This window comes from Lacerta agilis, chromosome 1, assembly GCF_009819535.1.
Source record: "Lacerta agilis isolate rLacAgi1 chromosome 1, rLacAgi1.pri, whole genome shotgun sequence".
Taxonomy (NCBI): Eukaryota; Metazoa; Chordata; class Lepidosauria; order Squamata; family Lacertidae; genus Lacerta; species Lacerta agilis.
In genome coordinates, this window is record NC_046312.1 from 28,996,300 (window position 1) to 29,013,815 (window position 17,516).

At 41.4% G+C, this 17,516-nt stretch overlaps 1 protein-coding gene across 7 annotated transcripts in view; it reads right to left on the reverse strand.

Annotated features, from left to right (window-relative positions):
- Positions 1–2,510: 2,510 nt before the first annotated feature.
- The window catches only part of TTLL5 (tubulin tyrosine ligase like 5), a 108,955-nt gene continuing 93,949 nt past the window's right edge, over positions 2,511–17,516 (reverse strand). For 5 of the 7 annotated variants that reach the window (XM_033142494.1, XM_033142487.1, XM_033142481.1 and 2 more), the window contains 4 exons: positions 15,682–15,902; positions 8,596–8,681; positions 6,955–7,080; positions 2,511–3,101 (listed from right to left, as the gene is read on the reverse strand). In XM_033142494.1, the coding sequence (XP_032998385.1) occupies positions 6,956–7,080; positions 8,596–8,681; positions 15,682–15,902 (432 nt within the window). In that variant the 3' untranslated portion in view covers positions 2,511–3,101; position 6,955. The remainder of the gene's footprint in view (positions 3,102–6,954; positions 7,081–8,595; positions 8,682–15,681; positions 15,903–17,516) is intronic. The other 2 variants (XM_033142469.1, XM_033142476.1) reach the window with 2 other exon arrangements.

The following is a 17,516-nucleotide window of genomic DNA, read 5'->3' on the forward strand; positions in this document are numbered from 1 at the left end:
TGCTGTCAATCCATCATACAAGCTTTCTTTGGCTGAGTGCCTGTGACAGGGAAATTCGTGCTTGGATAAGAGGATACTTACCCACTCATTGCCTAACTTTTGGCATTTTGATTTCTCTTTAGGTCTCGTTGACCTGTAATCATGTTCAGACAAAGCAAGCGGCTCTTGTTTTGTTCTAACTTTGTTGCACGTTTTAATTCTAGAGGGCAAGCAAGATTTCTTCATCCCTCTAATAATGGAATACCCTTTTGGAATGGGAGAACTAATGCTGTACCTATGAGGACACACCACTGACTTGTGTGCCAGCATTTTAATCGTATTATTTTTCCAGCCTCCCCCCCCCTTTTTTTTTATTCTGACCCTGCTTTGAAAAACAAATGCTGTTGAATAGCAAGATATTATCCTTCTGGGCAGAAACTAATTGAAAACACGTTAGCGGCCCAGCACAATTTCCCCCACCAGCATAGATTAGCTGATACACATTTTGGGTTTCACATGCTGATGTTGCATTTTTATTGCATTTCATGGCTAGAGACTTACCCATTCTCCCATTATCCTCAGTCTCCTTTTTCTATCAGCAAATTGTGGAGTTGCTCTGTTCAGCCTTTTCCCAGGACCATCAACCCTTTCCAGAGCATTGGGCTTAGTCTGGAATTTCCCAGCATAATGAAGAACTAAACTTTTCCCTGCCCCATTCAGTATCATAAGCAAGGAGTTTTATCGTCAAGGGATAAACAATTTGGGATGTGATCTATTGATTCCATAAGTTTTGTTTTTCCAGTGCTGATGTATTGTAGCTTTCTGGAGCTTGGTGACACCAGAAAAGTGTCCCTCTGCTTCTGGGCAAACTCAAAGCATAGTCAAAGGACACAATCTCAGCCATGTCTCCATGACTGTTTGAACCTATCACTACATGAATTTGAAGGAGGCAACTGCTTATTGCCCATGATGGACAGCACAGCTCAGTCAGTAGAGCATGAGACTCTTAATCTCAGGACAATGTGTTTGAGCCCCATGTTGGGCAAAAGATCCCTCCATTGCAGGGGGTTGGACTAGACAACCTTTGTGGTCCCTTTCAACTATACAATTCTATGATTCTAATGGCACACATGGCTGCCTGACGTCAACTGGAGTGAGACGTTTTCCTTTCTTTCAGACAATGACTAGGATGAGACTTTTTCTGCATGTTTGATCCCTTACACTTAAAGTCTCTACCAGGACAAATTCCCATGGATCTCCAAAGAGGATCGAGCTGGAGATTGGGGTGCTTACTAACCTGATCTGCAAATCTGTATCCATGCCTCAGCTTTGTAGCCAGTTCCTATGTCTGGCCATAATACATTGATCACTACTGCCTGAGATGTCAGCTAGGCTGTGACCGGGGAGAAATCTGTTCCTAAGAAAATGGTTTAAAGGCCATCTTCCACATCCTTGAGAATGCATGGCTCTGCTGTGGGGATCTTGTCTGCCCAAAGGTAAGTAGCTCATAAAACATGAGCTGATGACTAATGTTCACAGTGCGGAAGGTGTCCACTATGGTCAGATGCATTATGGCTGCTGCTAAAGATAGTATTGTAAGCAGTATGTCTTCCAGGGGGATCTTCACCATGACCAGTTTTAGCACTTAAAATAGCTTGTTTACGATGTGACAAACCACTTACAAAAAATCTGCATTTTAGTCCACAACTTCAGCTAACTCTCCAACCTACTTATGTGGGATGGAGACAATAATTTATGAATGCCATAAGGAGAAAACTTGAGTGATGCTGCCCTTCCCCCCCCCCCCCCAACATTCATGACAGTACTAAAATATTCACTAAGAGTCAGCCCAAGTACGTGTTTTCCTACTATCTGTCCAGTTACGATATAGCTCTAGCATGTAGGAAGCTGGGATGGCAAGATTCCTACACAGTGTGGACTGTTATGCTGGGTGGGGACTGCAAACTGATTTTCTCAAGTCAACATCAGGAGAAAAAAAGACGAATATACGAATATCACAATTAGAAAGGAACCTCAATACTGAACAGTGTCATAACTAGTCTGTGAGCATATGTAAACTTCCCTGAGAGTAAGCCCCGCTGAACACAGTAACCCTGAGAAGACAGGCATATGATTTTGCTGTTAAGCTTGCAAGTAGTAGTAAAGGCAGTATAATGAACAGAGTGGCCAGTTTGGACAGAAATGAACAGGGACAAACTCCTGTTCTGTGACTGAGTAAGATGTTTGTTTGGTTTGCAAGACTCTCTCCAAGCCCAGCTTACCTCACAGGACAAATGTAAAGCACTTAGAATGCTGAATGGTGTGGAAATGATAAATAATGTACTGTTTCCATGCTCACGCAGCTGATCTAAAGTGACAGATCCCTATTAGTGGGATCAGTCTGGGCTCTGGAAACACAACTTCAGTACGTAATGCATGAATAATAATAATAAGGCTTCCCACTGGAGTAAAATTAAATGTCAACTAATTGGAAGGACTTTTACCCAGCATAATAAATGTAAATTTTAAGCTAAACAAACAAAATGAATGACTTTATTCAGACTGAGCATTTCTATGGCTTTCTGTCAAAATCCAAGATAGCAGCCAGCAGAAGTGTCTATAGTCAAGTCAGCATTTCAGCTTCTCATGCCACTGGTGGTGAAAGCTGCCCAGTACCTGATAGAGAAGCTTGATTGTTCTCAAAGTGAGTCAAAATGACTGAGTGGATGGAGAAACCTGGGCCTCAGGATACATAATGCAGACACCATTAAGAGCTCCTGTCTTGTGTGAGTCATAAGCTTGACTAGTTGATGGAAGATGTGATATAGAATGCAAAGGAAGGCCTGAGGCTTAAGCAGCAAAAGCTCAGTGGAACTAGAAAGCCTCAAGTCGGGGCTCCAACAGCTCTTCCAGAAACACTCAGCTGCTTTGCTCTCCTTTCAGTGGGGAAAATTCTGGAGTGTGCGACAGGTCTTGCTGTCAATCTGGGTGTTGCCAGGAGTGTGGAATGATGAGCACTCATTCCTGCTTCATCTCCTCCTTGCATGCTGACGCACTGGATTGTTTGTCCACCCGTTATTGAGGATTAATCCTTCACTTCAGAAAGTAAGTGCAACCGGGAGCTGAAAGAGAGACAAAGGAAAGCTGGTTAATGGTTCCAGAAATATGTGCATGAGCCACAGGATACAAGAGTCTTCCTTGACACTAGTTATGAAACCAGACAGAATAATTCCAGATAGTGTTAGCTGCAGGCAGAGGAAAATGCTGCTGTGGTGGTTCTGATCCCTGCTGTGCAGACTGAAGAATAGACTCTGCTATTCTAGAATAGTCTATATGATTGGCAGGGATCAGCAATCACATGACTGCCTTCTCACAGTAAGTGCAAGCTTGCTCTAGGGAAACAGGTATCTGCTATTTCCTGGGAGACTGAAGCTGCCACCTGCCACATGCAAAGGAGATGCTCTATGCCACTGAGCTATGGTTTCTCATAACTTGTGCTACACATGCAGCAAGTTTTACTAAAATCAGTTGATTGCTCTGTGTAACCTACCTTGAGTAGCACTATGAATATTAGCAGCGTTTTACAAAGATGAATCTGTCTCCTTAAGTGTCCAGCATCACACAAACCCATGGAATTTAGAATGATATCTGGGCCAAAATTGAAGTCTTTGTGAGCAATGCCTGATCCAACAGAACAAGCATATTAGCTATTAAAAATTAAAAGCTGGGTCCCTGAACAGAAACTTTTGGTACAGTACCAAGTTAAGTGAATTCCCATGCTATCAACTCCACTCTGTGCATGGCAAGCATTTATACTTTAACTTAAGGAATACTGCAAATGCCAGCACTCACTGAAAAATTATTGGCCTTGTAACAGTAGCATTAGAGTTAAGATAAAACTTCTATTTCAACCCCACATTGCTTTAATACTAGTATGCAAAAACATGTATATCTGTGACTGAAGTCTGCTATGGAAATAATCTATTTTGAGACCATATCTTTTCACTTTGTCTTTTTTGTTGGAGTTAAACCCTGCTATATTGCAGTAACTGTTTGAGCTAATGAATGAGTCTTTCCCTTTCCCCCGTCCTACTCAGTTCATAGGCTTTGAGGATTCTGGACATCCCAAGGCCACTTCACACATTACAAGTTTGGTTTGCAAGCTCCCAACACACACTCCTCCATACCAACACACATTAAAATGCATCTTAATACACACAGATATGTAATCATTTCCAGATGCTCTATGCCTGATTCATGAGTAGCCAAAGATATAACTTTTTGTTGGTTTGCCCTACATTGATATTTTGATCACAGGAGTGACCTTTTGGGAATATTGCCATGCATGAAAAATGTTTTGTGCATAACAGAACCACTATCTGAGCTTGATTAAGAAGGCTGATTTCAAACAGCTTAAGAAACCACTGGGTGTGATCCTAAGGTCAGAAATACTCAAAGAGAAGGGAGTCCAAGATGGATGGGAATTTCTTAAAGGTGAAATACTGAAGGCCCAAATGCAGACAATTCTAACAAGAAAGAAAAGTGGGAGGCCTCTAAAGAAACCACTGTGGCTGCTTAAGGAGCTTACAGATGAGCTAAGATTTAAGAAGGGCATGTATTTAAAAAAAACTGAAGAAAGGGGAAATAGCCCCAATCAAATAGTAAGTAATTTTTAAGAGCAAAAGCTTTTCGGAGGGTCCAGGTGAATGTACAAGGAAGGAGTGGGTCGGGAATTCCCTTGCTCAATATCACATATACAAGATTAAGATGAATTGCCACCCATGCAATAAACAAACACATCATCAAGAGAGATATGCAAAGCTTCTCTGTCAAATGTGCCAGCTTATCATGTGTTATGTTTTGTTGAAAAAATGGAGGGAATCATTAAAAACAATGAACCTTATCTGTAGGCTGAAATGGTATAGTCCAAGATTATTCTATCTCAAATCACTCATCCTGCTCTACTCTCAACTCAGGGAGCTGGTTTGACACACTACTTTTTCTCTCATTCCAGAGTTCCAAAAGTGTTTTCTACAGCATAGAAATACTCTGTAGACTTGGATTATTTGGACTCTTTGTAGCATAAAACCAGCAGATAACAGGAAACACCTTCTTCCTCTTGTAAAACAAAGACAAAGTGGCTGACCCAAAGTACGAGGGGCAGGTCATTCTCCTCAGTTGAGGATTAAAAGTATCTATTTAGATTAAAAGTATCTCATTAGAAGCAAGCACCAACCCTCAGATTTAGTGGGGAAGGTGGCTACAGTGTTTGACATTATACACCAGATGCTCTCTTGAGATGAGTTTTGAGAAAGCAGCTTTCAACTTTGCTGGGATTCAATCAACTTCAACTGAAAATATGATCACTGAATAAACAGTTGCAACTGCAAAAGACGGTTGATTTTAGAACTGTAACTGCTTACTAAGGAAACCTAAGGATGGAATTACACGTTACATACAGTTCCATAGTTCATTTTTCACTGGGGTATTTGTGCGCTCGCTCACGCTCCCTGCCTCCCTCCCTCTCCTCCCCTCTCTCTCTCTCTCGCTCTCTTTGCATTATGAAGTTGCTGAGGCTGCAATCTGAAGTGGAAAACTGGCAAAGGGCAGAGGGGCTTCTTAACCTTTTCACCTTCTTGCTATTATTCCACTGAAACTCATCCTCCAGTTATTTTCCCCACAATTGGAAAGAAAAGTTGATGCACAAAAAATTGTTACGGAGCCAGTTCTCCAGCCTCCCACCTGAAATGTCATTGGAAGGGAGGTTTCAAACTCAAGACAACTTATGCTGTCAGTTATGGTAAGCAAAGAGAGGCAGGAAGGTGAAAATGAGGAACGGAATTAAAAGGGATTACTATTGTGCAGGAAGGAATGCATCACTGAACAGAAATTGGAGGGATTCCTGTTTCCAGCTGCTCCTGCTGAAGGATTTAAAGATACAGCTGACAATGAGGAGCTTTCTGAAACTAAGAGCCAAGGTCTCAGAGGCCAGAGTTTTCAACACAAAAAATGCACACTTAAGAGTGGCGATCTACAGAACTCTTCTGACTTTATAGAAGCCCTGGGAACCTAAACCTACAATATAGATGATGAAAAACCTGCATATACCGGTAGTCAGGATTATAGATGCTGCCAAAATTCACTAGGCTCCACCCTGAAAATGAACTTCAGGGGCTCAGCAACATTTGCCTAAAAAAAGATACAAGAATCAAAAGCACTCCATATTTTTCTCAAACTCAGATTAAAATCCAATTGGGAGAAGACTTCCCAGGTGACGCCTTGGAAAGCAGTCCCTGCTCACATAGAGAAGATTCTCTCCATTGCCTTCTAGGGGGCTTCTATATGAGGCTGTCCACCCTGCATAGGGGATCTTATTGTCCCAAGCGCCTCCCAGGGAGATGAGTTTTTGCCACCCAATAGTACTTTGGGGGAAGACATGGAAAGCAAAACAAGTGCAACAATTAAAAATTCCATTCATTTGAAGGAAGCTGCATTCTACAGAGTACCGCAAGTGCACAGAAAATGGATTTAAAAGAAAGCAAAGCAGAGGAGAAACTAGTGAAGGTAACTGAACATTGCTGAAAGCCCTGACTTAATCAATAAAGATTTTATAGGCACAATTGTAGAATTCAAGGTATTGGCAAATTCTGAGTTATGGTTGAAAATGTGACTGTAACACAAGGGCAAAAACTTGCAAAAATCATAAGCCTTCTTGTACATGAGCGGCAAAAATATGAGGGTCCAGCTGCTTAGCTCAAACAGCGAGAGCATATAGAATCCATTATTTATTTCTTAGAATATGCTGGCAAGTGACATATAACTATGAACAGAATTGCTACAGGTTTTTATTATGTCTAGTCTTTTCTCTTTCACAAAAAGTCCTACCCTCACATGTTCTCGGGGGGATATGCCCCATTTACTCTACTCAATTATGGAAGGAAAATATTTGGGCGGCGCAGATGAGTCTTCTGTTACCTTAAGCTGGCCCTCCCTCCACTGGCCTTTTCTTTCTCTGGCCTACAAGTGTATCAGTGGCTCTGGATCGGCTGGACAAAGGTCTAGTTCTGGCGAAAATAATGTGTGGGGAAGCTTCCAAAAGACCTGGAAAATGGCGGGGGGGGGGGGGAAGAGAACAGCTTAGCGTGGGGCAGGTTCCTCTGCTTCTTTGTACTAAAACCTCTTTTCCACTTGGCTTATCGCCCACCAATTACAGAAAAGATGACAATGACCTGATGCGAAATCAAACTGCAACACCATGAGAAGCTGAGTGTGTGCTCCATATAGTGAAGGGGATTTCAACATACTCACCAGCATGACAGAAAAAGTACCGTATTTTTTGCTCCCTAAGACGCACTCCCTCCCCCCCCCCAAAGTAAGGGGGAAATGCCTGTGCATCTTATGGAGTGAATGTGTGGTACCTGGATCTGAATTGCCCAAGTGTGGTGCGCGCCGTTGCCCCGTCCTCCCGGTTTGCCAGCAGCCTCCCTTTTCCCCTGAAGCCCCAGGAAGGTTTATGAGCAGCGGGCTGGCTGTGCGCCGTTGCCTCGTGCTCCTCTTTGAGAGAGGCTTTGCCAATGGCCTCCCCTTTCCCCTGATGGCTCCGGGGATGCTGGCCAGAGGATGGCGAGAAGAGGCAGCTGCCAAGAGAGGGGAGGAAGAGGACAGAGAGGAGGGGGACTGAGAAGCGGGGCGAAGGGAGAGGAGGTAGGTTGCCGCGACTGGAGAGTCATGGTAGAGGGCAAAGGAGAGGCAGTAGTGAAGGGGAGAAATTGCAGGTGTCGCCTGAGGAGTTTCGGCGAAAGGGATGGAGAGGAGGCTGGAAAAGGGGCCTGTGCTAATTGGGGAGGGGGAGAAAAAAGTTGGGAGAAGGTAAAGCCTCCCAAGCCTCCATGGGAGGAGAGTGATCCCTGCAGAGGCTTAGGATGGAAACTGCGCCCAGCCTCCCAAGCCCCTGAGGGGATTGCTCTCCTCCCAAGAAGGCTGTGATTCAGAATATTTTTTTTTGTTTTCCTGCTCTAAAAACTAGGTGCGTCTTATGTCCAGGTACGTCTTATGGAGCGAAAAATACGGGTAAGTTGGCTTGGAGATGTTCCATTTCGGTATTTGAGCTTTTCAGGGGTGGGAAATGTAGCTCCAGCACTAATATGGGTCCAGGACAAGAAAACACTCCCTCTACTTTAGTTAAAAGTGGAAATGTTATTGAGTGCTTTCTTCATTCCTCAGTTAAAAATTCAGAAAAAGCTCCGCCCACCATGACGTATGCCTGGCACAAGCAAGGACTACTCCTTTCCTGCAGCATGGAGTGGATAGGCCCTATTTTCTTAAAGACTGCCAAAAAAAAAGTAGCTTTTAAAAAATTGCATATATTTTTTTGGCCTAAAAGGCTCAACAACTGTTCGGATTTCTCTGTTTGAAATATGGCAACCCTATTTTATGACATTTCATGTTAACTGAGGTCATGGCTGAAAACTGATTCCTGTATTGCAGGGGGTTGACAAAATGACCATTTGGGTCCCTTCCAACTCTACAATTCTATGATTCTTGTCAGGGCAGCCAAGTTACAATGCAAATGGAAAACCAAAAAAAAGGTTGGCTGCAATGCCTTAGTTCTCTCACCTTTGGAGTTTGTGAGTGGCTCACAGGATTTAGCACTGTTAAGGCTATTCTGGAATCCATTCAGATGCCCTTCTGTGGAGGTTGCCCTGCTAGACAAAACACTGAATCAGAGTATAGCACAAACCCATGTATGAGAGGGAAAATACATCTCTAAAGGGTAAAGCCGTTCTAGTATTCATTAACAGATGAACCAAAAGGTCTTTCTAGACAATTTATTTCTTCGCATAATCAATGTGTAGTTGTCAGGAACGTACAAATCAACCTCATGCCACATCAGACTATTTTGTCCCATCTAGACCTATGCAGTCTATTTTATTTTAAATTAAGTAATTAAAAAAGCATTTCTAAGCTACTTAATCTTTTAAAATTGGTATACTAAAATGACAAAAAGATAGTAAAACACCGTTATAAAAGCAGATAAAAAGAAGAGCAGTTCCAGCCTTCCCCAACCTGGTGCTGATCATATAAATGGGCCCCCCAACTTCCAGCACCAGCGACCATGGTCAGGGACGATGGGAGCTGGAGTCCAAAACATCTGGAGGATTCTAGATTCAGAGATGGTTGGGCTACTCAAAATGGATTCAGTTCTCAAATAATTCATGCAGAATCCACAATCAATTTCCTATGAACAATTCAGATGTTCTTCCATGAAGTAGTGCTTTGGTTCCAGGAATGTTTCATTTTGCCAGGACTTGTGTTCAGTGAATATCAAAACAAAGAAATCATGAAAAAATGAGGCAATGTGAAGGGTAACCCGGCTACTTAAAATTTTTCAATTAATGCTGTATATACCAATTCAGTTATTGAATTCATAAAGGAGCACATTTTCATTATAGCTCAAGTACATGTCGAGAAGACTGACAGCAAGGTGCCACGTGCAATTTCCTAGAGATAGAAGTACACAGAGACAGGGTAAGTGAAGCAAGCAGCTTCAATTTTGGTGGGTTGCACAGTGCTTTTCTTCCTTATTAATTCATGGAAGCAAACAAAAAACAAAAAAAAATGCATGCAGTAGACACTGAGAATAAAATATTCCAGCCTAAAAAAAGAATACTTTCAGACTGACAAGTGGCAGAAATGAAAAAATATATATACAGTTATAAAACAGATTCAGCATGGGGACAGAATGGATGGGTCAAATTACTTTCACTGTATGAAAACTGTAAGATATTGGACCGTATCTTTGCTACTTTGCAGATGTAATGAGAATTTGATATATGGATATGTAATGTAGTGGATTATGTATTTTACTTTTTTTAAAAAACAGCCCTACAAGAGGTTACAGACCCAGCTCAAAAGTTCTACAAGTTCCATTATCAAATTCATATTCAGACATAACTTAGACATAGGCTGGGTCATTTTCCATCTGAAAATTAAACTCTGTACTAGCCCCAAGGCATTTTGTCAGGTGAAAAGAATTACATTTTTGCTCACTGCAGCATTATGAATTAACACTGCTGCATTAAGGACTGCCTTCTACTCCTATCTCTGAGCCCTACCCTCTACCTCTTTTTCAGCCTAATACGTTGCTATATTTAAAATTACAATCTTTGCAAAGATGACTCAGATGTATTTCTCTATTTCTGACCTCTAAGCTTGGACTAATTTAATATCCCCAAATTCCACATGCTGTTAGATGTTCTGCTGGCAGATAAACATATACTTTCCAATGGAGTTGCTGATCTTCCACTTGATCATAGGTCACTGCCTCCTCCTCTGTTTCCTGACAGCTGCATTTCCCCTAATTTCCAGATTTCTCTCTCTCTCTCTTTAGTACTCCTCTTCCTACGCATGGTTAGTCTTTTGCTGTTTCACTTTTCTTTATCTCCTTCCACACTTCACTCACTTTCTCATTTGTCTAAATCAAAGTTCATGCCCAGGTCCTATTCCAATGGCAGCTGATTCCAGGGGGATGGAGAAGCAACACTAAAAGCTCAGTTTTTAGTAAAAATGAAGTGCACCTCTAGGGCATGCAGCACTCTCAGCAGTACCCCATCTGAGAAGCACACCTACCAGGCGACCCCTTAGCTAACCTGCTCCCAAATTGTTTAATGACACCAGTTTCGCCCTAAATTCCATGACAGACTTGGCACTTCAGTACTTTGCAAGCACCTGGATCTTATCAAGAATTGATGTCTGGATTCCGGCAACTGTTTCCTAGAGGTTTGCCCTCAAGTTCATCAAGGAGCCTAGACAGATGTTTATCAAATACCAGAGGTCCAAAAAAGCACCCGTAGTTTCTAACAGCCGTTCAGCACCTGGGGCACATCAGGATGATAGAGCCTCTCACTTGGTGAGATGGTTGCTCATACATTGAGCCTGCCTACTGATCTAGAGAGAGGCACCATCCTGACAAGGAATGTGCTCTGAGTTGCATCAACTTCCTACCCTAGAAGCCAGAAGATGAATATAAATTCAATGAGTTTGAATATTAGTGTCACAGGACTATCTGTATCATTATGTTGAGAAAAATACCTATTTAGAGTTATATTTCAATAAATAAACATTTATAACAATCCACCAAAATCCCCAAACTTTTAATTCATAAATTGCATGTTTTTATAATGTTAGGGAGTTTCCTATTTATTTATTTATTGAAGTGATTCACTCTTACAAATTAGGAGGTGATGCTAAATTTACAGTATATAGCAAGAGATGAGCCTTCTTTGTCTAGTTCTTATTACCTTCCTCAGTAGGAAAAATATGCATGTGGTTGATGGAATGGGGAAGAGTCCTAACTAGGAGGTTCTCAATCTATTCAAATATTGTTGAATTAGAAATATTCATCTTTAGGATATCCATCATGTATTCAGCCATTTAAAAAAAAAAAAAAACCTCTAGTAATTCTCTTTCCTTCTAAAGATCATATGTACTCCAGCTGAGACTGGAATAATGAGATGGTTCAGAGATATAATACAGATTTTAGGTTTTCTTTATTGCTCAAAGACAGTTTCTCTAGAAAACTTTGAAAAGAGATTCAATGGTTGTAGCATATTGTACCTATGATGAAATGGCAGAAAGACAAGGCAATAGGCAGCAGTTTTGAGATAAAGAAAACTATATATCCAACATTGCACATATTTACTTGGGAATAGGCCCCCATTAAACACACAGAATTATTTGCAAGTAAATGTGCATAGAGTGGCATTGCAAATTACCAAGACCAGAACACAACAAAGGTAAGTTTGTCCTCCAGAATACAGAATGGTGTAACATGAACAGATCAAAGGAGTCATGTAGGCCAAAATATTGGTTCAACCTTTCCTTGAGAAGCTTCATGGAGACACATGCTCCACAACCTCCTGAGGCAGCTTGTTCTGAACTGCATGTTCTCTTGCTCATCTCAATACCTTGCACTGGAACTTGCACAGAAGTTTAGTATATTCTTCCCCCACACCAGAGGGAAAACACTACAAACGTAGATTAAAAGCTTGAAGTTTGAGTTTGCTTAGAACTTAATCCCTTCCTGTTAAGGATGGAGTATTGCGGGGGGGGGGGGTGTTGACCAAACATAAAATCTCTTAGCATTTTCTCTCATGAGATGTAATGGAATTCTTGACAGTGGAGGCTGGAAATACCAACAAAGAACAAATGGTCTGTATTAAATGGCTGAAGAACAATGGAAAGCATAAGACTTGAAGCACCTAAGAAGTAGTTTTCATTTGAATTGTTTTTTAGTAAAAGGGAGTCTCTCTTGCATATAGAACATGGGCAGTGTTTCCCCCCTCTTGATCCTGTTAGAAAGACAAACTGGAAACACAAAAGGACACACAGATCAGTGAAAGAGGTTTGGATGTGGTCAATTCCCCAGTTGTTCTGGAATATATTGGAAGCTCTCATTTCCGTGTAACTGAGAAAAGTCAGTATGTGATCCCACAAATTGCAAGAATAGACTTGGAGACTTGTGCTAGAGTCTGAACAGCAACTCAGAAAGTATTTCCGGAATGGCTCCTTGCAGCCTTCAGTAATTGGACTACGCTCTGAAATTGTGAAGGAATCTTTTACTTTTTTCACCCTTCTATGCATTTTTGATGCTGAGCTTTTTCCGGTTTTCCCACACTTATGCCTGTCACAGAGCAGAAACCACAAGAACGCAGTAAAGTCAAGTCTGTCCAAGGAGCTGCAATTCCATCTCACAAGGATAAACATTCTCCCTGCCAATATGTGAGTACAGCACACCGGCATCTTCGAATACACATCTTGCTGCTTGGCAGACAAACTCACTGAAAAGGCTTGTCACCTGAACTAACATGCATGACCCCCAGGACAGACAGGGGAGAGTCAAACAAAAGCTATTATCAGCACAGGACTAGTGAAACAGGTATGGCTATCTGTACTTGTTGAACTGACAAATTTAATTAACACCTGGATCCCATTTTAATATTAGTCTTAAAAATATTTCAGTTAGAAGCCCATCTTATCTCAGAGGCTCATGGTAGGTGAAAAGAAAGTTAATGTATAAAAATTGAAGGGGCAATCCTTCTAATGGAACAATACTGTAATCTAAAAAGCTGTGACCAGAAAGAAAGGAACAATGACACCGCTCTGTGCAGTGCACTAATCTCAGAGTTGGATGGTCAGGGAAGGAATGTTGGGCTCTTGTTTGTACTCACAGTACGTTGGCACGTAGGAATCATTTGCAATGTTTGGCAGTGAACACAGTTCTCCATCTTACACTCTTCTTGGACACAGAAGAGGCAATGGCCATACGTGTTCATTGTTGGGAATTTCCCCCCAGTCTCTTGTATTTGTCAAACAACAACTGTGCTACATAGACACCTGGTTACAAGAGAAGCCACACTCACATTGTGTGGGGTTGGGGTGGAGGATTGGATACACCAGGCTACCAAATATTAGTATGCTTAAGTGCTAGAAGGTTCCAAACAACCATAACAGGACAGCAGGGATGAAGAAGGATTTTCTGTGGTCCACATCAGATTCAACAAATTCAAAACTCTTAGTCTTTAAGATGACCAGAATATAGTTATTAAGCAAATTGTGTGCTGTGCCACTTTTTGCAATGCAGTTTAAGTTCAAAAAAGGCACACAAAAATGCTGATATACAAAGTGTATACAACTGTGCATTTTAGGGAAATTCATACAATTTAAATATAATAAAAACAATTTTTAAACCACTGGAGAATGGTTATACTAGGGAGTTGGTCTCTTAATACAGATTTTGGCCTGGCTGATAGACATGTGAGACATTGCTGGTCAGGAAACGTTGGTGGCTCCTCCTTCTGGCTGTGTTTATGTGGTCCATAGGAGGCACCATTCTAAGGATTGAAGAAGCCCTTTAACAGGATGGTCCTTCCACCCCTATGGGTCATTATTACTTCATAGGATGCTGCACACTGATGCATCCATCACAGCTATGCATATTTCACCTGATGTGAAGGCTGCCTAGTCTTATAGACTGTGGGCAGCGAAGCAAACATCACATTTTAAAACAATAAAGATTTATAATGCAACTCAATATCTCCAAAGATAGATAATATAATTTACGAGGAGCTTGGAGAGGCTTCTGCATAATGAGAGACTGAGAATAATGAGATTGTTTAGTCTAGGAAAGAGACAAGCAAGAAGCAGCATGATGGAGCACAAAATAACAAAATGGTCAAGGAAAGATAAGTCAGACTCCAACTTAATGACTTCCATAAAAATAGAAAGATGACAAGTTTACAAGCAACAATGATTTCAATACCTCTCCAGAAACTATACTGAAACTAAAAACTGAGGACAATACAATATGAAATTGTTCTCACATTTAAAACATCAACAGTTAAGGTTTTTGTTAGGAGTCTACAGAAGTTACAAAAGCAGTCTATCACACCACAGGAAATAAACCATATCACCAGTACAGGGAGATAAGAATATACTTCTATATGCATTTAAGATAATTTTTTTTTAAAGCTTTCTTTGTAGCATTAAATACAAGTAAGAATGATACAGGATAATGGCTAAATTACACATTATTTTTTCAAACAGAGATATAGATCAGAACAAGCATACATCACCATACAGAAATGCAAAGTTTTCTTGGCTCAAAATTAATGTATTAGAAATCCATGACAAAGAAACAATGATCAGAAAGTGAAGTGTGCAATGAGAGGTCCTAGCAGGATGAATGCCACCAGTGGGGAACTTTTGACAGCCTGCCATGTCTGTCCCACTGTGTGCTGCACACCTACTAATCATATGGAGATCGGAAATGAAGAGCAGACAAGCGGATCTCTTATTTCCGATTTTAGCACTAAGCACCACAGAGCTAAAATTGTTGGTAAGTGTTCTGACTGCTCTTTAATATTAAAAAGACAGAATTTCTGCCTATTCCAACTCCAACGTTGGAGTGGGGCTAGGAAGCAAGGCTGAGTTTTAATCTACCTCCAGACTTAGTACTGTGGTACATAGTGGTAAGGCTGGAAGAAGAAGAATATCCCTGTCTGCTCTTTAGTGATACTGTCTAAAGAGCAGGCAGAGGGTTCTCGCTAGCCACCTCAACCCCTGGAGAGGAGGGCTGGAAATGGTGTGTGTGTGTGTGTGTGTGTGTGTGTGTGTGTACACATGGACCTGTGTGTCTGCATGCCTGCTGTGTGTGTGCACTGTCTCTCTGCATTTTTGGTGCATGCGAATTTATTTTGTGCATGTTTGTTTTGTGATGTTGTGATTCCCAAAAGGTTGATCAAGTGTGAATCAGGCCCTTGGGGTGAAATAGTTTTCCCAACCTGGCTCTATGCCACAGCAAAGCCTTTCTCAACTTTAGGTGCCCAGATGTTGTTGGACTACAACTCCCATCATCCTTAGCTAACAGGACCAGTGGTCAGGGATGATGGGAATTGTAGTCCCAAAACAGCTGGAGGGCCAAGTTTGGCCATCACTGGTGTATAGCAATTCATCTTATTTAGGTTACTCTTCCCCCCCCCCTTCCTCAAACGAAAAAAAAAAGTTCTTAAAATTTATCTAATACAGTTACATTAAACACTAAGGATACCCCCCCCCCCCCCCAGAAAAGATAGTCATTTACTGCCCATGTTTCTCCATCAAAATCTTTCAATAGTGAGTTCTGGTTCAGGAACACAAACTTACTTGGAAATCCTCTGAGATGCCACCTTCCTAATAACTGCTTGTCTATGGCTGGCTGGGGGCTTAGGGATCATGTTTGAAGATGCACTCTGGGATGGCATCACCTTATTCAGGTTCGGTACCTTCTGGCTGCTAGAAATGGCACTTGATGTCCTGTGGGCACCAGAATTAGTTGATAGGGTCATAGAGCTGATGGTGGATGTTGGGAAGTTAGCAAACAGAGCCTAGCAAAAAAAGAAAGAAAGAAAGAAATGTAGATTTAATCTGCCTTCTATGACCACGTAATGAAGTTGATGTTATGTGTCCCGCCAAACCATTTCTACTTGAAATTTACGATGCAATACTAACTTTACAAACACCTTGTTCTATAGTTCACCGTGCAATGAAAAAGTAATTTAATTTATGCTTTTCTCCAATATCTAGAGCCTTAAGATTCCTGATGTTTGCGAGATTATTATTGCTCAGTGCTGCCTTTGCATCTTCTCTAATTGCATGCAGACGAGGAGTTCTATCACCCAGTGGGAAGAGTCAACAAAGCAGCTTCTAACAGCATGACTGTCAGAGGCTGAAGAAAGGTCAGGACTGTTTTTCTTGGGGGCAGCAGACATCCAAAAGGCTTTTGTTTCTCTGGTGTGCTGTAATCCTGGCTGTTCTACACTCTAGCCAGCATACAGAATGACCTGAGCTTCTGGATTCAGCTTCAAAGAAAGCTATCCCACTGTGAACCCCTTTAGTGTATGTTAGGAAGCCAGGGGAAGCTACTCTACAAACAAGACAGCAGCAAGTGAAGTCAGAGGTTTGACCACACAGCAAAAGAAGTCAGAGCTGGGAAAATCTTGACGCAGATAAATGGGGAAGCAAAAAAATAGAAAGAAGCTTTCATCTGCCATGGATCAGGTGCAATGAGGGAAGGATGCAAGAGCAATTCAGGCATAAAAAGTCAGATATGTACAGAACTATTAGTTTGCTGCCCATGTTTCTCCATCAACAGGGCCTGGGATAGCTGAGACGGTAGAGCATGAAACTCTTAATCTCAGGGTCGTGGGTTGAAGCCCCACATTGGGCAAAAGATTCCTGCATTGCAGGGTGTTGGGCTACATGATCCTCATGGTGCCTTCCAGCTCTACAAATTATATTATTCTATGAGTTGTCCCAAGCAATATTTAATAGGTCAGAGATCTGTAGCTTCTAAGGAGTGTCAGATGCAGTACAAACATTTGTCATTACACAACCATTTTTTAAACTGACAAATCAGAGCCCTGCTCTAAGGCTAAAGTAATGCATTTAGTTTGCTTACTGCTCCTCTTGAACAATCTCAGTGGAGGTGGGGGGAGGGGGACACACACCAGATTTTCTGCTAACACAATTACTATTAAATGGTCAGCAAACAGTAGTTTGCTAACCCAGAAAATTGAAGAAATCAACTAGCTGTTGAATAAAACAATCCAGAGTGAGCCAGATATTCAGCAGCATGGATTGTATCACATTTAATGTGAACTTTTCCAACAAGCATTAAGTTGTTATAGGGTTGGACTGGTATTGTTTTCATTCATGTTATTTCTCATGTGAAATATATTGGAAAATATTCTAGGCCTAACTATCCACACACACATAATGGGGAGAGACTATAGAAACTGACTGCCAAATGGAATCTTCCCAGGAATTAATTTGTAAATGCCAATTGTTTATAAATTACCATATCTGAGCTTGGAGTAGTAAGTTCTATGTACATCGGGCTATAGAAAATACTGCCATTTGAATTTATCTTCCCTGCTTCCAACCAATGGAGTGGGGCAGCTCCTCCCCCTGGAGGAGAAATGCCTTGAAGAACCTGCATG